General features: G+C 50.3%; 1 protein-coding gene and 1 pseudogene across 5 annotated transcripts in view; both read right to left on the bottom strand.

The window, feature by feature from the left end:
- The window catches only part of LOC126961749 (uncharacterized), a 191,613-nt pseudogene that overhangs the window by 44,642 nt on the left and 125,440 nt on the right, over positions 1-21,531 (bottom strand). The gene's annotated exons all lie outside the window — the stretch shown is intronic.
- Positions 1-21,531, bottom strand: part of SLC45A4 (solute carrier family 45 member 4) — a 98,899-nt gene that overhangs the window by 44,642 nt on the left and 32,726 nt on the right. For all 4 annotated transcript variants that reach the window (XM_050802388.1, XM_050802385.1, XM_050802389.1 and 1 more), the window contains exon 2: positions 2,411-3,050. In XM_050802388.1, coding sequence (XP_050658345.1) covers positions 2,411-2,651 — 241 coding nt within the window. In that variant the 5' untranslated portion in view covers positions 2,652-3,050. The remainder of the gene's footprint in view (positions 1-2,410; positions 3,051-21,531) is intronic.

Raw genomic sequence — 21,531 nt, 5'->3', positions numbered from 1 at the left:
CTTTAACCGTGTCTGAGCCCCAGGTCCTCTGGCCTTCTCACGAAGCCTTCTCAAAACAAGGTTTTTAAAGATCAAAAAAGACACAGGACTGCAAACGGAAAAGCACGCTGAAATGCAATAATGGAAGCACTGGAAAAGTAAGATGAGTGCTTTTTCATTAATGTATTAAGCGACACGATCGAGGGATGGACACAGTATCTCCTGTGATTTCGGTAATAATGAGCATCAGCTCCACGGCAGGGTGACAGGGAGTCGGTGCCGATGCCAGCAGGGCCGCCCCACACACAGGGGGAGAAAACGCTACAATTTCATGCTGGAGTCAGATCCGTGCACGTAACCGAGGGAGCCGCACTGCAGCGAGGCTGAGTGAGCGCTCACGGAACAAGAAACACTTTATTATGTTTGTACCAACAAACATCCCTAAAACCACCAAAATAAGTAGGCTTAAAAATACTTTACTGTGCAACATGTGGAATTCTAGAATAAAACTGATGCTTCTAAATTGTCTGCCTCTTACCCAGATACCTTATATGGCTAAGGGTTTGGAAAATGACAGATCTCAAAACTTCCTTAGATCATAAGGAAAACTAAACATTCTGACAAAACTTTTCGGGCCCAAGACGCTCCCCGTGGGGACTCCCTACAGGGTCCCCGCTCTCTTGCCCAGTAATCTGGAAGAAACACATCTTGCACATGTGAGCCTGGTCATGCCCACCTGCGCGTGTTTGTGAATTTCCATGTTCTCACACCCACCTGTGCGTGTCTCTGTGAATTTCCGTGTTCTCACGCCCACCTGCACGTTGTCTGTGAATTTCCGTGTTCTCACGCCCACCTGCGTGTCTGTGAATTTCCATGTTCTCACACCCACCTGTGTGTGTCTGTGAATTTCCGTGTTCTAACACCCATCTGCGTGTCTCTGTGAATTTCCGTGTTTTCACGCCCACCTGTGTCTGTGAATTTCCGTGCTTTCATGCCCACCTGCGCTCATTTGTGAATTTCCGTGTTTTCATGCCTACCTGTGGGTGTCTCTGAATTTCCGTGTTTTCACGCCCACCTATGCGTGTGTGAATTTCCGTTGTTTTCGTGCCCACCTGCGTGTCTCTGTGAATTTCCATGTGTTCATGCCCACCTGCGTGTGTCTGTGAATTTCCATGTTTTCATGCCCACCTGTACCCCTCTGTGAATTTCCGTATTTTGATGCTCACCTGCGCGTCTGAATTTCTGTGCTTTCATGCCCATCTGTGAGTCCGAATTTCTGTGTTTTCATGCCCACCTGAGTGTCTCTGAATTTCTATGTTTTCATGCCCACCTGTGCGTGTTGGTGAATTTCTGTGTTTTCATGCCCACCTGCGCGTGTCTGAATTTCCGTGTTTTCACGCCCACTTGAGTGTGTCTGTGAATTTCCGTATTTTCCTGGTCACCTGCGTGTGTCTGAATTTCCGTGCCTTCATGCCCACCTGTGTGTGTCTCTGTGAATTTCCATGTTTTCATGCCCACCTGCGTGTCTGTGAATTTCCGTGTTTTCACGCCCACTTGAGTGTGTCTGTGAATTTCCGTGTTTTCCTGCTCACCTGCGCGTGTCTGAATTTCCGTGTTTTCACGCCCGCTTGAGTGTCTGTGAATTTCCCTGTTTTCCTGCTCACCTGCGCGTCTGAATTTCCATGCTTTCATGCCCACCTGCATGTGTCTGTGAATTTCCATGTTTTCATGCCCACCTGCGTGTGTCTGTGAATTTCCATGTTTTCATGCCCACCTGCGTGTCTGTGAATTTCCGTGTTTTCATGCCCACCTGCATGTGACTGTGAATTTTCATGCTTTTGGAAATGCCTGTCACTGAGCCATCTACCGTCCACAATAACCTTGGTTTCAAGTCAACAGCAACAATGATAAGATGACAGCATCTTTCAGTGTCTCCCACAGCCAGGCACTGTTCTAAGTGCACCTGGGACCCTCTTTGGGTTGGTGTGTGATTGCAATCACTTTACACACGAAGAATCAGAGTGTGGCACAGAGGGTCTCCCAAATTCGCCTGCATGACACAGACAGTGACTGTCAGTGCTGGCGACCCTAACCTTTGCTCATCGTTCACTGTGCCCTGGCAGGGACAGCAGGGGAGATGGGCCCCGGCTGAGAGTCAGTATGTATCAGTGCCAATCTGCCCCAGACACTCAGCTACTTTGCCAAAACTGTAATTCAGCGTCAACATACGAAGATCGTTCCTCCCCAAACCTGGCTAAAAACAGGAGAAGAAAACCAGCATCAGGGCAGGCTGAAGGGAGAGGAGACCAAGACTTCTGTGCCCGTGGTTCTCCAGGACATGCCATCCTCCACCTCCGGAGGATCAGAGCCACGCCCAGTCCGCTAGCACTCCGCTCAGCGTACACTGCGCACAGACGGGGAGGAGACTTACCAATCTGCAACAGTATTGGTGTGACCAGAGCGGTTTCCATGGCGTAACAGAACTCCCTGCCAAACATCACCGCCCCGTGCATCACCCACAGGCGCACGGGGATTCGGTCTATGGACCCCTCGCTGATGGTCTCGCAGTTCTCGGCCTCTGCGCCTCCGGCTTTCTGTGGGTCCGGCAGGGGCACGGATAACTCTTGAACTTGCATAGATTCCGGGTCGGCATTCTGCGGAGCCATTTTCATTACCACCAAAAATATATATATTTATCTATATATTCTATCTATATAAATAATGCTTTCATCTATCTGTAATGATAAATAAGACGTCTTCTCTTTCTGCTTCGGTTGTGTTCCTCGGGCAAGTAACACTTACATTCCTCTTTGCACAGGTGGGTGTCTCACAACTTCTCACAATGGTATGAGACATGCAGCAACACACAACGATTTTTGGTTGGATTTTAAACATATGGCTTGCTGGTTTACTGTGAATTAGAGTTAAAAATCCATAATTGCCATTCAGTTAATACCAGTTTCATCATTATTACTGAAGAGGTGCTGAAGTGAATTTTCTTGCTACAGAGAGGTGGGAAGGTGACACAAACAGGTGTTCCGCTGGTAATCCCCATCGAGTGACTGGATGATCTGCAAAACAGGAAAACAACCCGGCCAGAGTCAGGGGCGGCCAGCAGATGGCCCTGTGGAGCGCCGCCTGACCCCCGAGCAAGCTGTGTGCCCCAAGGACCTGCCCCGAGATCACATGCCTCTCTGCCACTCACTCTGGGTACGTCCGTGCTAACAACCAAACCTACGTTCTCGAAAAACATGTTCTCATGTGGAAGTGAATCCTGGGGAAGGACAAAGGTGGGGCAATCAAGGAAAGCAGGATCAAAGAGCAGACAGAGAAAAACGCTAGAAATATTCACTCTTTGGCCAGTAACAATATCGTCCACCCCGTATACCACAGCACGTAACTATTCCAGCAGGCTGGAGGCGGCTGGTGACGCCCTTTGGCTGCAGATATCACGACAGGGAAGTAAGGAGGTGAAGGGAAAAGTGGGGAAGGTAGGAAAAAGAGAATCAAAAGGTTAAACTTTTGTTTAAAAAAGTCTAATTTGTTAGAGACAAGGTCTCGCTCTGTTGCCCAGGCTGGAGTGTGGAGTGCACAGCCTCAAACTCCTGAGCTCAAGTGATCTCCCACCTCATCCTCCCGAGTAGCTGGGACTACAGGTGTGCACCACTACACCCAGCTAATTTTTCTAAGGTCCCCACTATATTGCCCAGGCTGGTATCCAACTCCTGAGCTCAAGCGATCTCCCCTGCCTCAGCCTCCCAAAGCACTGGGATTTACAAGCATGAGCCACTGTGCCCAGCCAAAAAGGGAAACTTTAGACCCTGCCTGGACAGGTGGAAATGAAAAACAAAAAGCAGGCTGGGCACAGTGGCTCACATCTGTAATCCCAGCACTTTGGGGGGCTGAGGCAGGTGGATCACCTGAGGTCAGGAGCTCGAGACCTGCTTGGGCAACATGGCGAAACCCCGTCTCTACTAAAAACACAAAAATTAGCCAGGCATGGTGGCGGGAGCCTGTAATACCAGCTACTCCAGAGGCTGAGGCAGGAGAATCACTTGAACCCGGGAGGTGGAGACTGCAGTAAGCCAAGATCGCACCACTGCACTCCAGCCTGGGTGACAGAGACCCTGTCTCAAAAAAAAAAAAAAAAAAAAAAAAAAAGAAAAATTAAAAGTAGGAGGAGGCTGGATGGAATAAGGATAGCATGATTCTCTGTCCAGCAGGGAGTTCGAAATCTACCCAAAGGCACCTGGAACCCTGTGATATTGGCCTTTAGGTTATAAAACCTCTTGGTAATAAAATGAAATTACAGACCTTCTCTTCAGAAAAAAATGCACGCATGTGCCAAACTCTGACTATGGTACCTACGGGTTCGGAGACTCCCAACCCATACGCAGCTTTGCTAGGGTCTGTGGAACCCTATCACCCCAACCCTCGCGTTTCCACCACCCTGCCTCCAGTGACAAACCCAGCTTGGTGACAAATTCTCCACCTGGACAAACACATACAATAAAGCAGAAATAAGCCAACTGGAAATGCTGCCTTGGAAATGTTTGAGGAAATGAGGTCAATCTCTCCACAGGTAAGATAAGATCGGGGATGTGGAACACCCCAAGTTCAGAACTTCTGGAGTTAGGTCTCCAGACACCGGGTTCAGTTCAATTGAAGTGCCAGAAAGAGCCCCTGAAAACATACCTAAATGGTGTTCAAGGTTATATGAAGGTAGGTCTGTGGGCCAGTATCTTTTTTTTATTTTTTATTTTTTTATATTTTCAGACAGAGTCTCGCTCTGTCTCCCAGGCTAGAGTGCAGTGGCGCGATCTTGGCTCACTGCAAGCTCCGCCTCCCGGGTTCACGCCATTCTCCTGCCTCAGCCTCCTGAGTAGCTGGGACTACAGGCGCCCGCCACCACACCCAGCTAATTTTTTTTTTATTTTTAGTAGAGATGGGATTTTACTGTGTTTGCCAGGATGGTCTCGATTTCCTGACCCCGAGATCCGCCTGCCTCAGCCTCCCAAAGTGCTGGGATTTCAGGCATGAGCCACCGCACCCAGTCTATGGGCCAATATCTTACTGAGAATTTTTCCAACAACTGGTTTCAATAAAAGTATTTCTCATTAATTTCCACCGAACCAAAGGTGGTCTTAATTAGCTCCTCTCTTTCTCCCCAGAGACCAGAAACCTCGAGGTGCCGTCTTCACTTGGCTCCTCTCTCACGCAGCCTCGACGGAGAAGGTGGGTCCCCGGCGCGGGGGCCCCAGGAGACAGAGGGCTCTCTGCACGGGAGGTTCCGTATAGCACCTAAGGAAGCCGTGCGCCTGGCTCTTCCGTTCCAGCTCTTCCCTACATCTTCTTTCACGCCGCAGTGGAAACCAGAATGCCTACTAATTCCTTCAGAACCAAAGGCTCAAGCAGTGCTACCTATGTGTTTGCTTCTTACGTCCCCCGAACGTTGCTACAATTCCACACGACAGCCCTTATCTGAGAATTCTTTCAACTTTGCCAAATGTCCTCTACCATAGAAACACCTCAATTAAAACAAGAATTTCCAAACTGTCACCTTACCGCAATATTTTTTCAAAAAACTTTGTCATGGAACTTTTTTTTTTTTTTTGAGACAGTCTTGCTCTGTTGCCCAGGCTGGAGTGCGGTGGCGCGATCTTGGCTCACTGCAACCTCTGTCTCCCGGGTTCAAGCGATTCTCCCGCCTCAGCCTCCCGAGTAGCTGGGATTACAGGCGTGCGCCACCACACCCGGCTAATTTTTGTATTTTTAGTAGAGACAGGGTTTCACCATGTTGGCCAGGATGGTCTCGATCTCCTGACCTCGTGATCCACCTGCCTCTTCCTCTGGGATTACAGGCGTGGGCCACTACGCCCGGCCAGTACTATTTCCAACATACACAAAGTAAACAGAATAGTATAAGAAACCGTCAGGTTTAACAAGGACCAACATTCTGCTATTCTTGTTCCGCCCCCACCTTTTTGGAATCATTCCTAACAGAAAATGTCACGATTTTCCCTGTTTTCAGTCTGTCAATCTTGTACCAGAATAGGGTCAATGATTTTAACTGCTTTCTTCCACCAGGTAAGAGGAGGCATTTTTGTGAGAAGAAATAACACCCAGACACGTCTGCAAAGACTGAACACATCAGCTGGGTTTTGAGCAGGAACAAAAGCAATTAGTTTTCTAAGAAATCCTAATGACTTAATTATAAACATCAGACCCTGCACTTCTGCTCAATTGGCCCTTTGTCCCATTGCGGTGTCCTCAGAGACTTGTGCCTGAAGTGAAGCAGTCTCTGTTCCTAAGATTCATTTCAGTAAGAGCTGACAGTTAGGCAATAAATGTCTGGAATCTAGTAATATATGAATTATTTGAAGGTAGCGATTCTCAACCGGGGGCAACTCTGCACCCTCCAGGGACACTTGGCAATGACTCGAGACATCTCTGATTGTGACAACAGGGGGAGGAGGGGACAGTACTGTTACTCTTAGTAACAGAGTTGCAAATCCACAGAAGGACAGAGTGGTGCAGGAGTGGCTCCCTTGACATGGAAAGTCAGCTACCTCACTGGAGTTCCTCTGAAATGTTGGGGCTTTCCTACCAAACTTCTAACAACCGGTGTAAAACTGACCTTTCAAAGAGAAGATGAAAAGGAGGGAGACCAGCCGCTGGGTGGGAAAGGCGTCTAGCTCACACCGCCAGAGCATCTGCATGGCTACGGTCAGGGCGAGCCGCCAGACACCGCTGCTCAGCAGGCTGAGGGGCCAGCACGACGGCTTCACACCTTGGGGGACTGCTGACCCAGCCTGCCAGGGACGGCGCTGCACGTTCAGCCGTGCACCCAGGCCCCACATCAGGCCCCCTAGCTCTAGAACCATGCCTGGGCAGTGCTGCCCATCGGTCGAGGGATCACCCTTCGGAGTAGGCTGCCTCTCCGCCAGCCTGCTCCCTTCAGTCTCTCTGCTGAGCCTGGCTCTGCCCATGCTGCCGGCCATGCATCTCCACCTCTTGCCCTTCCCACCATCAGCTCAACCACCCCAGTCTGAGAGACTCTTCTCAGGGCTCACTGGACCCCTTTAGAATGGGTGATCCCCATCTTGCACAAAGGATTATGACAGCTACTGGTGGATGGCCAAACCCTGCCAGGCAGTGAGAGAAGCCCCCTCAAGAGACCCCCATCCCCTGCTTTCATCTGTCCCCAGATCTCCCAGCATCAGTCCCCAGTGGGCAATGTCCATCCTTCTTGAACCTGGGCTTTCCCTTCCATATGCACCATTTCCAGCCACACAGTAAGAGCTCGATGAGGCTTGTTAAATGAACAAATGAAGCAAATGAACAAACAAGGCTGATCAGCTGATAGGTACTATGGGGTGTCTGCACTGGAAAACCGCTCCCCACCCCACCAGTCTCTAAGGAAACTATTTTATATGCTCAAGTTATGCCCAGGTGCTCCGGGTGACCAGCCACCGGCTCATGCCTCCCTGAAGTCCTCATGAAACAGCATGAGCATGGCACGGGTGTCACCTGTTACGCAAGTAGCCTACACATGAACACAGCTGGCTTGCCTTCCTCAAGCAGGGCAGAGGCAGGGGCACAGTACACGGATTTTACACAGGTGACTTCACTGGCATCTATATTGATGAAAACAACAAATATCTTTAGACATCTTGACTTTGTTTAAAGTAGCAGTAAGTACAAAAATCTACCAAATGTCTCATACCTTCATGAACTTATCCAAGGAATGTCATCAACCTAGGGTGTCAACACCAATGCAAGCTTCCAAGCTTCTAAAAACAGGCAAAGTTGAGGCAATTGTCCAAACAGTAATCTTAACAAGGCTAAATTAGCCATCACAACAACATCACCTCATGTTAACCAACCTTAATTTCCTCAAGGATATGCACCCATTGGACTAACCCAGTTTTCAAGGTGAGTATCTTGGAGACAACACCCAACAGCTCACAGCAGGATGCCACCTGGTGCAGCTGGTGCTTCCAAACATTTTATTTCTGCAAAGCCCTGGGGATTCTGTAAGCATTTTAGGAGAAGTCAGGAAATAATTTAAAAATAAAGTTTAAGTGTTGTACTTAGAATCAAGGGTCATGGCCGGGTGCAGTGACTCACGCCTGTAATTCCAGCACTTTGGGAGGCTGAGGCAGGTGAATCACGAGATCAGGAGATCAAGACCATCCTGGTCAGCATGGTGAAACGCCATCTCTACTTAAAACAAACAAACAAAAAAAAAAAATTAGCTGGGCATGGTAGCATGTGCCTGTAATCCCAGCTACTGGGGAGGCTGAAACAGGAGAATCACTTGACCCGGGAGGCAGAGGTTGCAGTGAGCCGAAACTGCGCCCCCGTACTCCAGCCTGGGTGACACAGCAACACTCCGTCTTGAAAGGAAAGACAGAAAGAAAGAAAGAGAAAGAGAAAGAGAAAGAGAAAGAGAAAGAGAGAGAGAGAGGGAAAGAAAGAAAGAAAGAAAGAAAGAAAGAAAGAAAGAAAGAAAGAAAGAAAGAAAGAAAGAAAGAAAAGAAAAGAAAGAAAGAAAAGAAAAGAGAAGAGAAGAGAAGAGAAGAGAAGAGAAGAGAAGAGAAGAGAAGAGAAGAGAAGAGAAGAGAAGAGAAGAGAAGAGAAGAGAAGAAAGTTAGTTAGTTAAAGGTCATATCACCTAGTCAATACCGAAAGATCTAGCGGGTGGAACTGCAGGGGACAGCACACAGGGAAGGCCATGGTGACCCGGCCCCAGCACTGGCCACTCTGAAAGGAGAGCTGGTGGCCTCCGGGTTGGTGCCGGAAGCACCAGCATGAGCATTTCTTCAGTTAAAGGGCCAAGGCTGAAGGACAGGTTACTGGGCCCGCAGCCCATGGGAAAGGTACTAGCAAATTCTGATACGTTTAAGAACACAAGAACATGTCTTGGTCAGGAAATCCATGTAACAGGCTATTGAATGTTCAACCCAGATGACAGCTCCCAGTGGAAAACTATGTGGGTCCCTGTGAGGCCTCAGATCCATATGCTCGAGTGTGGTGTGAGTTAGCAGCCACTTTGCGTCTCCCAGTGGCCCTCTGGGTGTCGCAGTATGATTGATCTGAGAGTCCACTGCCAGCCCTGGGACTGCTCTTTTGCACACACCAAATGTCGACGTGCGCGTCTCCGTTTCTCAAGGCTGCAATCTGTCCCACCCGTGTGCCTGTCTACCTAGCTGCGGGAGGCAGAGAGGCTGTCGGGACATCTCGACCTCTGCTGGGGGAGGGGAGGGTCCTGATGTTGCTGCTTCTCCCCCATCAGCGCTGTCCTAGTAATTCTCTCATGTTTATTGCCAAGAACTTCATGAGCACATGAACTTTATGAACTTTAAGAACAGACTGATTCGCTCTGGGAAAAAAGTCTTTGTTGGTATTTTTATTGAGATTCCATTAATGTTATAAACTAGCCTGGGGGGAGCCGATATCCTCAGGCTGCTGAGTTGTTCTCTCCAAGAACAACAGCGCTCCTGCACCTGTCCACGTCCTCCCTAGCGCCTTTGGGGAGAACTTAAAAGCAGCCCTTCCACGGTCTTCCACGTTTTCTCCTAATTAACCTTTGTCATGGTCACTGCAAATGGGATTTCCTCTGCCCTTATGTTCTCTAACTGGCTAGATCATGACAGCTGGTAAGTGTTGTTTACGAAGTCAGGTATAATTTACATGCAGTGAGAATGTACTACTCAGACAGTTTCAACACATTCCTATCAAGACAGAACCCGTCTATCATGCTGGAAAGGCCCCTGTGTCCCTTCCCATCTAATTAAGGCTATTCATTCTTATATTTTCAGTTTACAATCTAATTCTTTTGTTGTCTGAGCGAGAATGGACAAAAAAAAGAATATAATCAAATTAGCAAGTCTACCAAACCATTACCAAAGTATGCACAGCCCCCCACTTAAAGATGGACCGTATTTCCAAAGTTCATGGACACATGTTTGGATGTGATGGTCCATTTCCTGAGAGATAGCAGTGGACACCTCTAGGCCCTCTGGTCCTCCTCACCCACAGCCCTCGCTGGGATTGGAACAAGGGCCCATGTGGTGCATATTTCCTGAACACGAAGCCTCTGAGGCAGTTTGAAATCCTTCCCTTCACGGCCTCCCCCAGTCACTTCATCTCTAGGGCCTCACAAGAAATGAAAGGAAAGCAGCTCTGAGAAGAGAAGGGAGGAGTGTGCAGGGAGGGGCCGGGCACCAGTGCAGGGTGTGTTTTCACACTGAGCGGGGGCAATCAGACACCATAAAACCAGTCCAACGCCCAGCAAACTACAGCCATGAGGTCACTTTCTTAGAGCAAGCAAATTGTTTTCTGTAAGGAAACTATTTTCTATAAGCACGAGAGCATTATCTGAAAACAGGAAAATGATTCTTCTCAGTACTGAGCTGAAAACGGCCTACCGAGGCATGATGTCACGCCCCTCCTTCCCCCAGCACAGGCAATCCTATACCCCTGAGAGCCGCCGCCGCCTCAGCTGCTTTAAATGCAGAGAAGCTCAAAAGTTAAGTTGTGACCTGTTCTGGTATCTTATGTTCAAAAGAAAAGTGCAACTTTTCGGGCAGATTTTTCCTAGCATAGAAAAGCAAGCTTCCCTTTGGAGCCTGTTCCAGCGATTGTCGGGGCAATCGGTGACAACAATTTTGTTATGATTCGCAGATGCACTCAGACAAGCGAAACTACAATTGTTCCAATCAACAACTTCCTCTATTGTCCTGTTTCTAATTTAAGGGTAACTGATGCCAAAACACATGACTTCCTACAATTTGCTGAGTGGAAAAGCTGGCTGTCAACTTACATTTCACCAAAAAGGTAACTGGAGAGTTGCTGCTGACACACATCTCAAGCTTGGGTCAAACTTTCAGATCTACAGCACAGTACCAGCGTTCAACAGCGACAGGAGAATTCCACGAGCCACGCTTCCCGGGAAGTGGTCTAGCGAGTCCGGACAACACACGTCCGCACGGTGACCACAAACATGCGCTGCTCCTTTCACAGCCCTACACACGAAGCGCATGTACATGTATGCATGGGCCTGACGCCGTGGGGTGCAGGCACCGCCTGTGGGTGGCACATGCTGATGGGGGCCAGCTCACGGAACAGCTGTGTGTTTTCTGCACCCACCACCTAGAAACAGGCATGAGTAGGGGCACCCATAGTCAGACAAACCCACTACTACCATCAGCCTCAGACGGCCCCGTTCCATCTTCACCAGTGCAGTTCCCCCAGTCACGGCCAGCACGTGTCTTCCTGCCTCTCCAGATGGCCATGGAGAGGAACACTAATAGCAGCATTGGCAATTCTGCTTCTAAGGCTATTTCCTGAAAAGCTTGTGAGAAATCCCACTGACTTCCAACACAAAACCAGTGTGTGTCAAGAGATGATGACAAGCCACAAATGGGGTAGAAGTATTTGCAAAAGACATTATCTGATAAAAGACTGGCATCCAAAATATACAAAGAGTCCTTAAAACTCAACGAAAAGAAAATGAGCGCTTCTACAAGTTCCTCCCCCCGTGTATTTGGCACGTGCCTGGCTGGGCGGGAAGTGTGGGGCATTCCGAGTGGCAAAGACTGGAAGCAGTGTGTGCTGGAAGGGCGGAAATTTCCAAAACGGACCTAACAAGAGGACCCAGATATTGAAGTGCCGTATTCCCACAAATGTTCGCCATCACTCTACCATTAAGATATTGAAATGAAGGAAATATTAATTTTCTAACAATTTGTGGTACCCTGGCCTGGCAAGCTGTCTTGAGCTATACTGGACTCGGAGTAGGCACATAGTCAAGCAACACGACACAGCAAGGGAGCCCCAGGACAGCTGTGGGCAGGCCCCTGAACTGTGGGGGCTAGCAGGACGGGGAAGGTGACCTGCCTGTGAACGGCCAGATCGGTGTGCACATAAAGCAAGTGCTGCATTCACCACAAGCCAGGAGACGTTGGTGACACTTCCACAGCCTTCCTTGGACTCTGGCCTTCCCTTGGCCTCAGCAGCTTCACTGCTGTCCTTCAGGAACGATGCCAGGGCAGCAGCTCTGGGAAGCCTGCAGACCACATGCTGCCGTGTCCCGCGGGGCCTGCATGGCTATACGGTTTGACAGTCCAGGCTCCTGCACTGGAGTGGAGATGCTGTGGGAGGGAGGCAGGCTCACCAGTGAGCGTGCGACTGTGCACATGTGTGCCTGCAGAGTTCACAGAAGCCCTGTGCGGGCAAGAATGCTCTGACTACTTGATGATGCCGGACAGTGCCGGGGAATTGCAGTTTTGAGGCAGTGCAGTAGCTTTACACTGTGTGAGATGGATTCTCATTATAGAAAGTATGATGCACGTGATGTGTTGGATTTTGAGGCTTACAGAGTAGTGTATGCTCAGTTTCATAGCAAAGAGCTGGAAGAACAAGAGCCAATAAATGATCTTTTGCTATGTGGGGGAAAAGATGGCAAAAAGTCTGAAGACACCTCACCAAAGATGATACACAGACAGCAAATGAGCATATGGAAAGATGCTCCACACCCGAGGTCCTCAAGCGGCTGTAGCCGCGGTGCCACCACACACCTATCAGAACGGCCAAGGCTTAGAGCACCGACAACAGCAAACGCAGGAGAGGATGTCGGGCAGGAACGCTCGCTCACTGCTGGCAGAAATGTAAAATGCCACAACCACTCCGAAAGACACTTTGACCACTTCTCACAAAACCAAACATACTTTCAACCATGCCATCCGGCAACCAAGTTCCTTGGTATTTACCAAACAAAGCTGAGAACTTATGTCCACACAAAAGCCTGTGCGGCTGTCAGATGTGACAGCCACTTTATTCATCATCACCAAAACTTGGAAGCACCCAAGACGTCCTTGCATAGGTGACTGAATAAACCGTGGAACATCCAGACGATGGAATGTCATTCGCCGCTAAACGGAAATGAGCTCTGAAGCCATGCATGAAAAGATGCGCGGGCACCCTGAATGCGTATTTCTAAGGGAAAGAAGGCACTCTGAAACGGCTTTTCCAACTGCATGATTCCAACCAGACGACTTTCTGGAAGTGGCAAAACTAAGGACACAGTAAAAGGAGCAGCGGTGACCAGGGCCTGGGGAGGAAGAGAGGCGGAGGAGGGTGTCGGGGCAGTGGAACTGCTCTGTATGGCACTCTAATGGCAGACACATGTCACTATGCATTTGCCAGCCTACTGGAGCTGCAGCGCCCAGAGTGGAGACCCTGACGTGACCTCCGCACTGGTGTGGCAGAGACGTGTCACTGCAGGCTCATCCACCGTAATCAATGTCCCACTCTGGCCGGTGACATGGACACTGGGGGAGGCTGGGAGTGGGGGCAGGGGCACACGGGAAATCTGTTATCTTCCTCTCAATTTTGTTGTGAACTTAAAACTGCTGGCCAGGCGCGGTGGCTCAAGCCTGTAATCCCAGCACTTTGGGAGGCCGAGACGGGCAGATCACGAGGTCAGGAGATCGTGACCATGCTGGTTGACACGGTGAAACCCCGTCTCTACTAAAAAATACAAAAAATTAGCCGGGCGAGGTGGTGGGCGCCTGTAGTCCCAACTACTCGGGAGGCTGAGGCAGGAGAATGGCGTGAACCCGGGAGGCGGAGCTTGCAGTGAGCTGAGATCCGGTCACTGCACTCCAGCCTGGGCGGCAGAGCCAGACTCCGTCTCAAAAAAAAAAAAAAAAAAAAAAAACTGCTCTAGAAAGTAAAGTTTGTTGATTTTCAATGTTGTGTCCTTGTATTTACATAAATAAATAAGGCAATCAAAAACTCCTGATAATCCCCTGTTGTCCAGGGTTAGGAAGAAACCAAAACCCTTCATGAGAAAGGAATTAAGGGGCACCCATGCTGACCGCCGTGCACTTGGGGAAGCTTTCTGTGCCACCTGCTTACACCTGAGAGTGCCCAATCGCGGAGGCGCCCATCTCCAGGTGTGCTATGCATCGCCTGTAGAAACCCAGCTTGGCGGCCTCTCATCACACAAGGAGCCTCTAGCCCAAGACACGTGGGCTAAAGAAATACAAAGTTCATACCAGTTTCAATGAGGCCATGTGACATCTGGCGTCCTTCAAATACTCAGCACCTCACGTGGACCAGTGTCGAGCGGCTTCCCTAACTGCAGGTTCTGGGGCTCCCCCCAGACCCACTGGATCAGAGACCAAGAGTCTGCACCACGGCCACTCCTGAGTCACACGCGGCAGAGGGGACGTCACGAGCACTGCCTCACGCCAACAGCTCCAGGCTGCGCTGTCACCCTGGCGGGGCGGCTACTGTGTCCCCCCTTTTACCCTCAGAGTATCCCAGTTAGAACAACACCCCAACACTCTAGAAATGAATGATCTAAAGCTTAATTGTGCTTTACATCTTCCGATAACCCTCTTTGTGTGTTTTGTGCCACAAGTCAGGGCACTTCAGAAACTGAAAAGGACGCACAGCAGACCACACATCCTTCTTCTCTGCTCTCCTTTCAATCAGAGCGTGCTGTGAACCTCCAGCGGCACAGGGGAGTGGGCAGAGGCCAGGGGTGTGTGTGTGTGTGTGTGTGAGTGTCGATGTCTGCCTATGTGTCTGTGTACGTGCGGGGGGTGTGTGTGTGTGTCGATGTCTGCCTATGTGTGTGTGTGGGTGTATGTGTGGGTTTGTCTGTGTGTCAATACCTGTGTGTCTGTGTCGGGGGGGGGGTGTGTGGGTGTGTCCGTGTGTCTGCCTCTGTGTGCCTGTGTGTGTTAAGTCTGTGTGGGTATGTGTACGTGTGTCTGTGTCCATGTGTGTCTGTCTCTGCATCTCTGGATCTATATCTGTCTGTGTCTGTACATTTGTGCGTGTCTTTATAAAATACCCTAAGTATGAAGAAACTGAATCGAGGAAATTCTGGAAGGGCCCCCGGGAGTGAGTGGACACCGTATGGCCACAGCATGTCTATGGCTGGCATCCCCACAGCAGAAGCAGCCCAGTGCCCATGCCCTGAGCATGCCTTCCCCTACACTTCTCTGCTGACCATACAGAGTGGCCTGGCCCAAGGCCGAGACAGTGCCCTGGCTCCTCCTGCCTCCTCCAGACCCCTGCCCTGCCCCTTTTCACGCCTGCTTGCAGACCTTGCCTCCTGCCCCACAGACCCTGAGAGCACAGTGTGCTTGGACTACCTCTGGGTCCAGCACACACCCAGCACAGGCACCCACATGGTCTTTAAAAGAAATGAATCCCTAAGTGCAAAAGGCAGAAGACCAGACCAACCCATAATTACTCCATTAATAAAGAAAACCAGAGTGTGGTGGCTCACCACTACAATCCCAGCACTTTGGGAGGCTGAGGGAGGATTGCTTGGGGTCAGGAGTTTAAGACCACCCTGGGCAACATAGCGAGACCCCATCTCTACATAAATAAATGCATTAAACAAACAGGCTAGGTGCAGTAGCTCACGCCTGTAATCCCAACACTTTGGGAGGCTGACACAGGAGGATCGCCTGAGCTCAGGAGTTCCAGACCAGCCTGGGCAACATGGCAAAACCCCATCTCTACCAAAAAAAAAAAAAATTAGCCAGGTCTGGTGGCACACAGCTGTAGTCCCAGCTACTCAGGAGACCGAGGTGGGAGAACCACTTGAGACCAAGAGGTGGAGGCTACAGTGAGCCAGGATTGCACCGCTGCCCTCCAACTTGGGCGACAGAGCCTCTGTCCTGTGTCTGATGCCCGCGTGACCTCACAGACTCGCCCAGACCTCCTGGAGGCCTGGTGCAAACTCATTTCCCTCTGCTGGGCCTGCTTTCTCAACAGTAAACTGCACATACCGAAAGGCCCTTCCCCCGGCCCACGGGGCTCCCTGGGCCCCATGACAAAAGGTGGACTCCCTCTGGGTCCCCACGGCCCCAGCACCAGCTCGACCAGCTCGTACTTCCATGTCTAGTCAGTCTTGTGCTTGTGTCTCCCCAGCCACTGCAAGATTCCTGAAGAGAACATGGCCTGGCAAGACAAGGACTCAGAACGACCTGAAAATGAGCAAAGGAAGCATCTTGGGTGCTAACGCCAAGCCGGAGTAAAGGACCCACAACGGCGCTGTTCCCACAAAGGCTCTGACTGACACCAATAACGCTATTCTCATAGTCACTGACGAGCCAGAACGCTCGCACCCCTCCGGAGCCCAGCACACGGGGCTAACCCCACACATTATGGCTGAGAAATCCACTGGCAACTGAGCTCACTAGAAGAGCGCCCAAAGACTTCCTGGAGAAGATAACCTTCCTGCTGGTGACGTCACAGCCAACTGCAGGACGCTGGTGGCAAGGCCCCTGCCCCACAGGCTAGAACATCACCTCACAACTCCTGGGCTCTCCTGGCTGGCACCACACTCAATTCTGGAAGCCATTTTTCCATCTGCAAAGGCAAACCTCAGACTTACCAACAGCTGTGGAATCTTACCAGAAACTCCCAGGACCTGTGGGGCAGGGCACATGGCTGGCAACTGGCTCAAATGCCCAAGAACCACATCATTCAGAAAGGCCACACACAGCTGGACAACGGGGTGCCTGCCTCTACCTCGAGAGGCTGTGGGTGGATCCAATGGGAGCAGGCATCAGGGTAATCCCCTTCCTGACCCCATTTTAGAATGGGACAGGGAAGCTCAGTTCTCCTCCAGTAGACACTGTTCTATCCCCCAAACAACTGGCGATGCGAGGGCGGCGGGGGGCAGGGGGAAGCCATGCTCACAGATATGGTCGTGGGTGTGGGGGTAAGCCGCAGTTCACCAACACGCTTCCTGACACCACCCCAGCACTGACACAGCACAGGACAGACACTGAGTATATATACACAAGTGTGCATGCAACACACAGCTACACACACATGCACTCACACACGCATGCAACACACACCTGCGTGCACACACATGCACTCACACCCGCGTGTGCAACACACCTGTGCACACACATGCACTCACATCCGTATGTGCAACACACCTGTGTAGACACACACATGCACTCACACACGTGCACGCGACACACACCTGCGTACACACACATGCACTCACACCCACGTGTGCAACACACCTGTGCACACACATGCACTCACACCTGAGTGTGCACCACACCTGTGCACACACACGCACTCACACCTGCATGTGCAACACATACCTGTGTACACACACCTGCAATCACACACCTGTGCACGCAACACACACCTGCATACACATGCACTCACACCCACATGTGCCCCACACCTGTGTACACACACATGCACTCACGTGTGCAAGCAACACACACCTGCATACACACATGCACACACCCGTGCATGCAACACACACCTACATACACGCACTTACACACATTTGCAACACACCTGCACTCACACATGTGCACGCAACACACCTGTATACACACATGCATGCACACCCACGTGTGCCACACATCTGCACACACATGCACTCACACACGTGTGCATGCAACACACACCTGCGTACACACATGCACTCACACCCGCGTATGCAACACCTACACTCACACGTGTGCATGCAACACACCTGCATACAAATACATGCACTCATACCCGCGTGTGCAACACACACCTGCACTCACACACGTGCACACACAACCCACACCTGCATACACACATGCACACACACGTGTGCATGCAACACACCTACGTGTACACACACATGCACTCACACCCACGTGTGCAACACACCTGCGTACACACACATGCACACACGTGTGCACGCAAAACACCTGCATACACATGCACTCACACCCACATGTGCAACACACCTGCGTACACACATGCACTCACCCGCGTGTGCAACACACCTGTGTACACACATGCACACACGCATGCAACACACCTGCACACACGCACTCACACCCACGTGTACAACACACCTGCATACACACATGCACTCACACACGTGTGCACGCAACACGCACTCAAACTCGCATGTGCAACACACCTGTGTACACACACACACGTGCAACACACCATGCACATGCACTCACACACGTGCACACAACACACACCTGCGTACACACACATGCACTCATGTGTGCACCCAACACACAGGCAGGCTGAGCTGAAAGGGTCTCTTTCAAAAATTGTCATTTTCATTGACCTTCCTGATCTTCAAGAACCATATAGAGACAGGAAATGCAGTCTTCTTGGTTGCCATATTCTAATCAGAAATTCATCAGTTTAGAATCACGATTATGAAGCCTGCTGACGCAGGTAAGGACAGTCCCCAAAATACACTAAAGCCAAAATCTGAACAGGAAGTGATGTGTGAGGTTTTCACCAGCTCACACGCTACGGCTGATCTCACAGACCGGGCTCTGCCAGTGCACCCAGAACCTCCCCTCCTACCTTCTCCACTTCCACGCCAGTGCATCTCCCGCCCGGGCTACCACAGGAGGGTCACGACTGGATTCACAGCTTCCACCCTTACCCTCAGTGCCCGCTCTCAGTACTGTGAACCGGGTAGTCCTTTACAACACCGAGTCAGACCAGCCATTCCTCATCTCACGGGGTCCCACCTGGCTCCCCAAGCCCTTCCGGAGAGCCTGCCAGCCCAGCCCAACCACAGGGCCCTTGCCACATGGCCCCTGCAACCCTCAGGCCCTCAACCCCACTCCTGCTATAACCTCTGCCCGCTGCCCCTCAGTGGTGGTGTCCTACGCACATCGGTCAAACAGCCTCCCCGCCAGGGCTGCCTGGAGCTGAGTTCCAACAGGCCCCCCAGCTTTCCCCCTTCCCTCCACAACACCAGACATAAAGTAAACACAACAGTGTACTTAAACAGGCAAAGGCTAGTGACAATTTACATGGTAGTAAATACTCCAATTACTACTCCACTTTCTAAAATTTAAGGGTTAAGGCGTTACGATTTGAAATAAGACACCTTTTTAAACAGAATCCCTCTTCATCTACTAAAACAAACCGTTACCTAAATATCAACAGGAAGAAGATGCAGTGTCCGACACGTAGCAAACACGCGAGAAAAGCTCATTTAAGAGGAAATCACACGAAAACAAGGACACGCGGCCCCCAAAAGACAATATCCCCTGCACCGCTGAGTTTCTGCTAGAACAAAGTTTTGCTCATCTCCCTTCTTACCTATATATAGTCTCCTTGATTTGCACGATCAGCTGACTAGGTTTTTGCATTTTCAATTAAGAGGCAATGAGGGGTGTGCCCTTCTTCCCAAACACTCAAGCACTGACCTGGTGTGTGCGCCAGGGTCCCAAGGACGCTTTGGCTGCCATGGAAACGGTGGCATGCTTCTAGCCTGTGCAGCCCCTGAAATCTCAGCTGGGAAACTCAGGAAAATCAGGCGCCAGTATCGACCTGAAATGCCCATAAGTCCTAGGATAAACTAGGTCTCCTCTGAGTCTCGGTTACTTTAGGAGCAAACCCAGGTAGAAATAAACTCAGCCTGTCACGCGCAGCGTGGGAGAGGCAGGTCGCGTGTTCCTGACAGCAGGCAAAGCAGCTAAATGGTATCAAAACATGGAAGCAGAAACCCTCACATCACACACATATAATCAAGCACTGACCTCACAGACAGGGCACAATTTAGGGATACCACTAATGACTGCCAAGATGGAATTAGACCTTTTGATGGTACTTCCATGTAAAATCAAGTCAAATCAAAGTGGTTTCCAGGTCCTGAACTTATCCGCAAGCAGAAAATTAGTGAACGCAGTGCTACAAAAGTGAAAACCGCAAACGGCTAACTGTCCAATGATACAGAGCTCTTTCAATTATGGTGTGCACTCAGGACACACGACGTCCGTGTGTTTGAAGGGAAGTATGATGGATATTTCGGAAATGTTAAAGTCAAAGCTCGTTTTTTAAAAATACGTAAAGTTTGAGCCAGGCGCGGTGGCTCACGCCTGTAATCCCAGCACTTTTGGAGGCTGAGGCGGGCGGATCACGAGGTCAGGAGATGGAGACCATTCTGGCTAACACGGTGAAACCTCGTCTCTACTAAAAATACAAAAAATTAGCCGGGCATGATGGCGGGCGCCTGTAGTCCCAGCTACTCGGGAGGCTGAGGCAGGAGAATGGTGTGAACCCGGGAGGCGTAGTTTGCAGTGAGCCAAGATCATGCCACTGCACTCCAGCCTGGGCGACAGAGCGAGACTCCGTCTCAAAAAAAAAAAAAAAAAAATACAGCTTGGGCCAGGTGTGGTATTTCACGCCTGTAATCCCAGCACTTTGGGATGCCAAGGTGGGTGGATCACCCAAGGTCAACAGTTCAAGACCAGCCTGGCCAACACGGTAAAACTCAGTCTCTGTTAAAAATACAAAAATTAGCCAAGCGTGGAGGCGGGAGCCTGCAATCCCCGGTACTCGGGAGGCTGAGGCAGGAGAATCGCTCAAACCCGGGATCAAAAAAAAAAAAAAAAAAAACTAAAGTATGGGTGACGGACGAAAACTTACATATGGCCTTAGCCTGGGGCTAGATTTATTCCTACTTTCTAAGACCAAGAAAACAACAAAACTACCATGGGACCCTCTCCCCTTCACTCTCCTCAATACCAGGGGCTCTGCCTGAAAGTAAGGCTGAAGGCCAGCCACCTCGAGGGACAGAATGGGTCACCTCTGCTACTTACTGGATGGCATGGCACGGCTGAGCCACTAAAAACATGGGCTCAAGACGACACTTCCAACAGGGTATCTCATGATGCTCTGTGGCCCATTGCAAAGCCCTTCTACTTTCTCGTGGACCCCTCGTGTCAACTCACAATAGGGGTTCCCCACAAGGAAAAGGGGGCCTCAGGGGCATTCCAGTTCAGAGAGCCACTGCAGATGGGAGACAGGAGCGAGGGCAGAACGGTCACTTCCTCTCGTGCTTTCCTGTCTCCATGCAGGGAAGTGGCTGGACAACTCTAGAGGAGGTGGTGTCAGCGAGAGCCAGCTCTGAATTCCCCCAACCACACTGGGGCTTCGACTAAAAACCCACGGAATATCTCCCCTCCTCTACGAGACAGGAGTCGTCCCATAACCTCGTGGTCCCCCATTTTCTGTGATGAGGAAAGTCAGTCTATAGTTCAGTGAGTAGCCCCTCGTTTATCTGGAAAAGTCAGCTGTTCAGAACCAAGCATTTTCTTGGGATTATGGACAGCAGCCACGTTCAAGATAAACAATATCACCTATGGAATTAATTGGGACAGTCCCGAAGTCAACAAAAATGACTTCTTAAAAATTGGAGTCCTGGTTAATACGTATCAAAAACTTAAAATGAGTACAACTTTTGATCCCAAAATTTCACCCTTTAGAACTTATCATAAGAAAACAAAGCCACAGGAAGCCAGGCTTGGTGGCATGCTCCTGTGGTCCCAGCTATTCAGTTGGCTGAAGCAGGAGGATTCCAGAGCCCTGGAATTCGGGGCTGCAGTGAACCATGACTCCACCTGTGAATAGGTGACGTGCTCTAGCCTGGACAATATAGTGAGACCCCGTCTCAAAAACAAAACAAAACAAAAAAACAAACACAAAACACTACAGAGCAATGCTTACTACACCTTAAATGTCCAA

This window comes from Macaca thibetana, chromosome 8 (genome assembly GCF_024542745.1).
Source record: "Macaca thibetana thibetana isolate TM-01 chromosome 8, ASM2454274v1, whole genome shotgun sequence".
Lineage (NCBI taxonomy): Eukaryota > Metazoa > Chordata > Mammalia > Primates > Cercopithecidae > Macaca > Macaca thibetana.
Note: the sequence above shows the minus strand (reverse complement) of the source record. Positions and strands in the feature narration are given on the sequence as shown.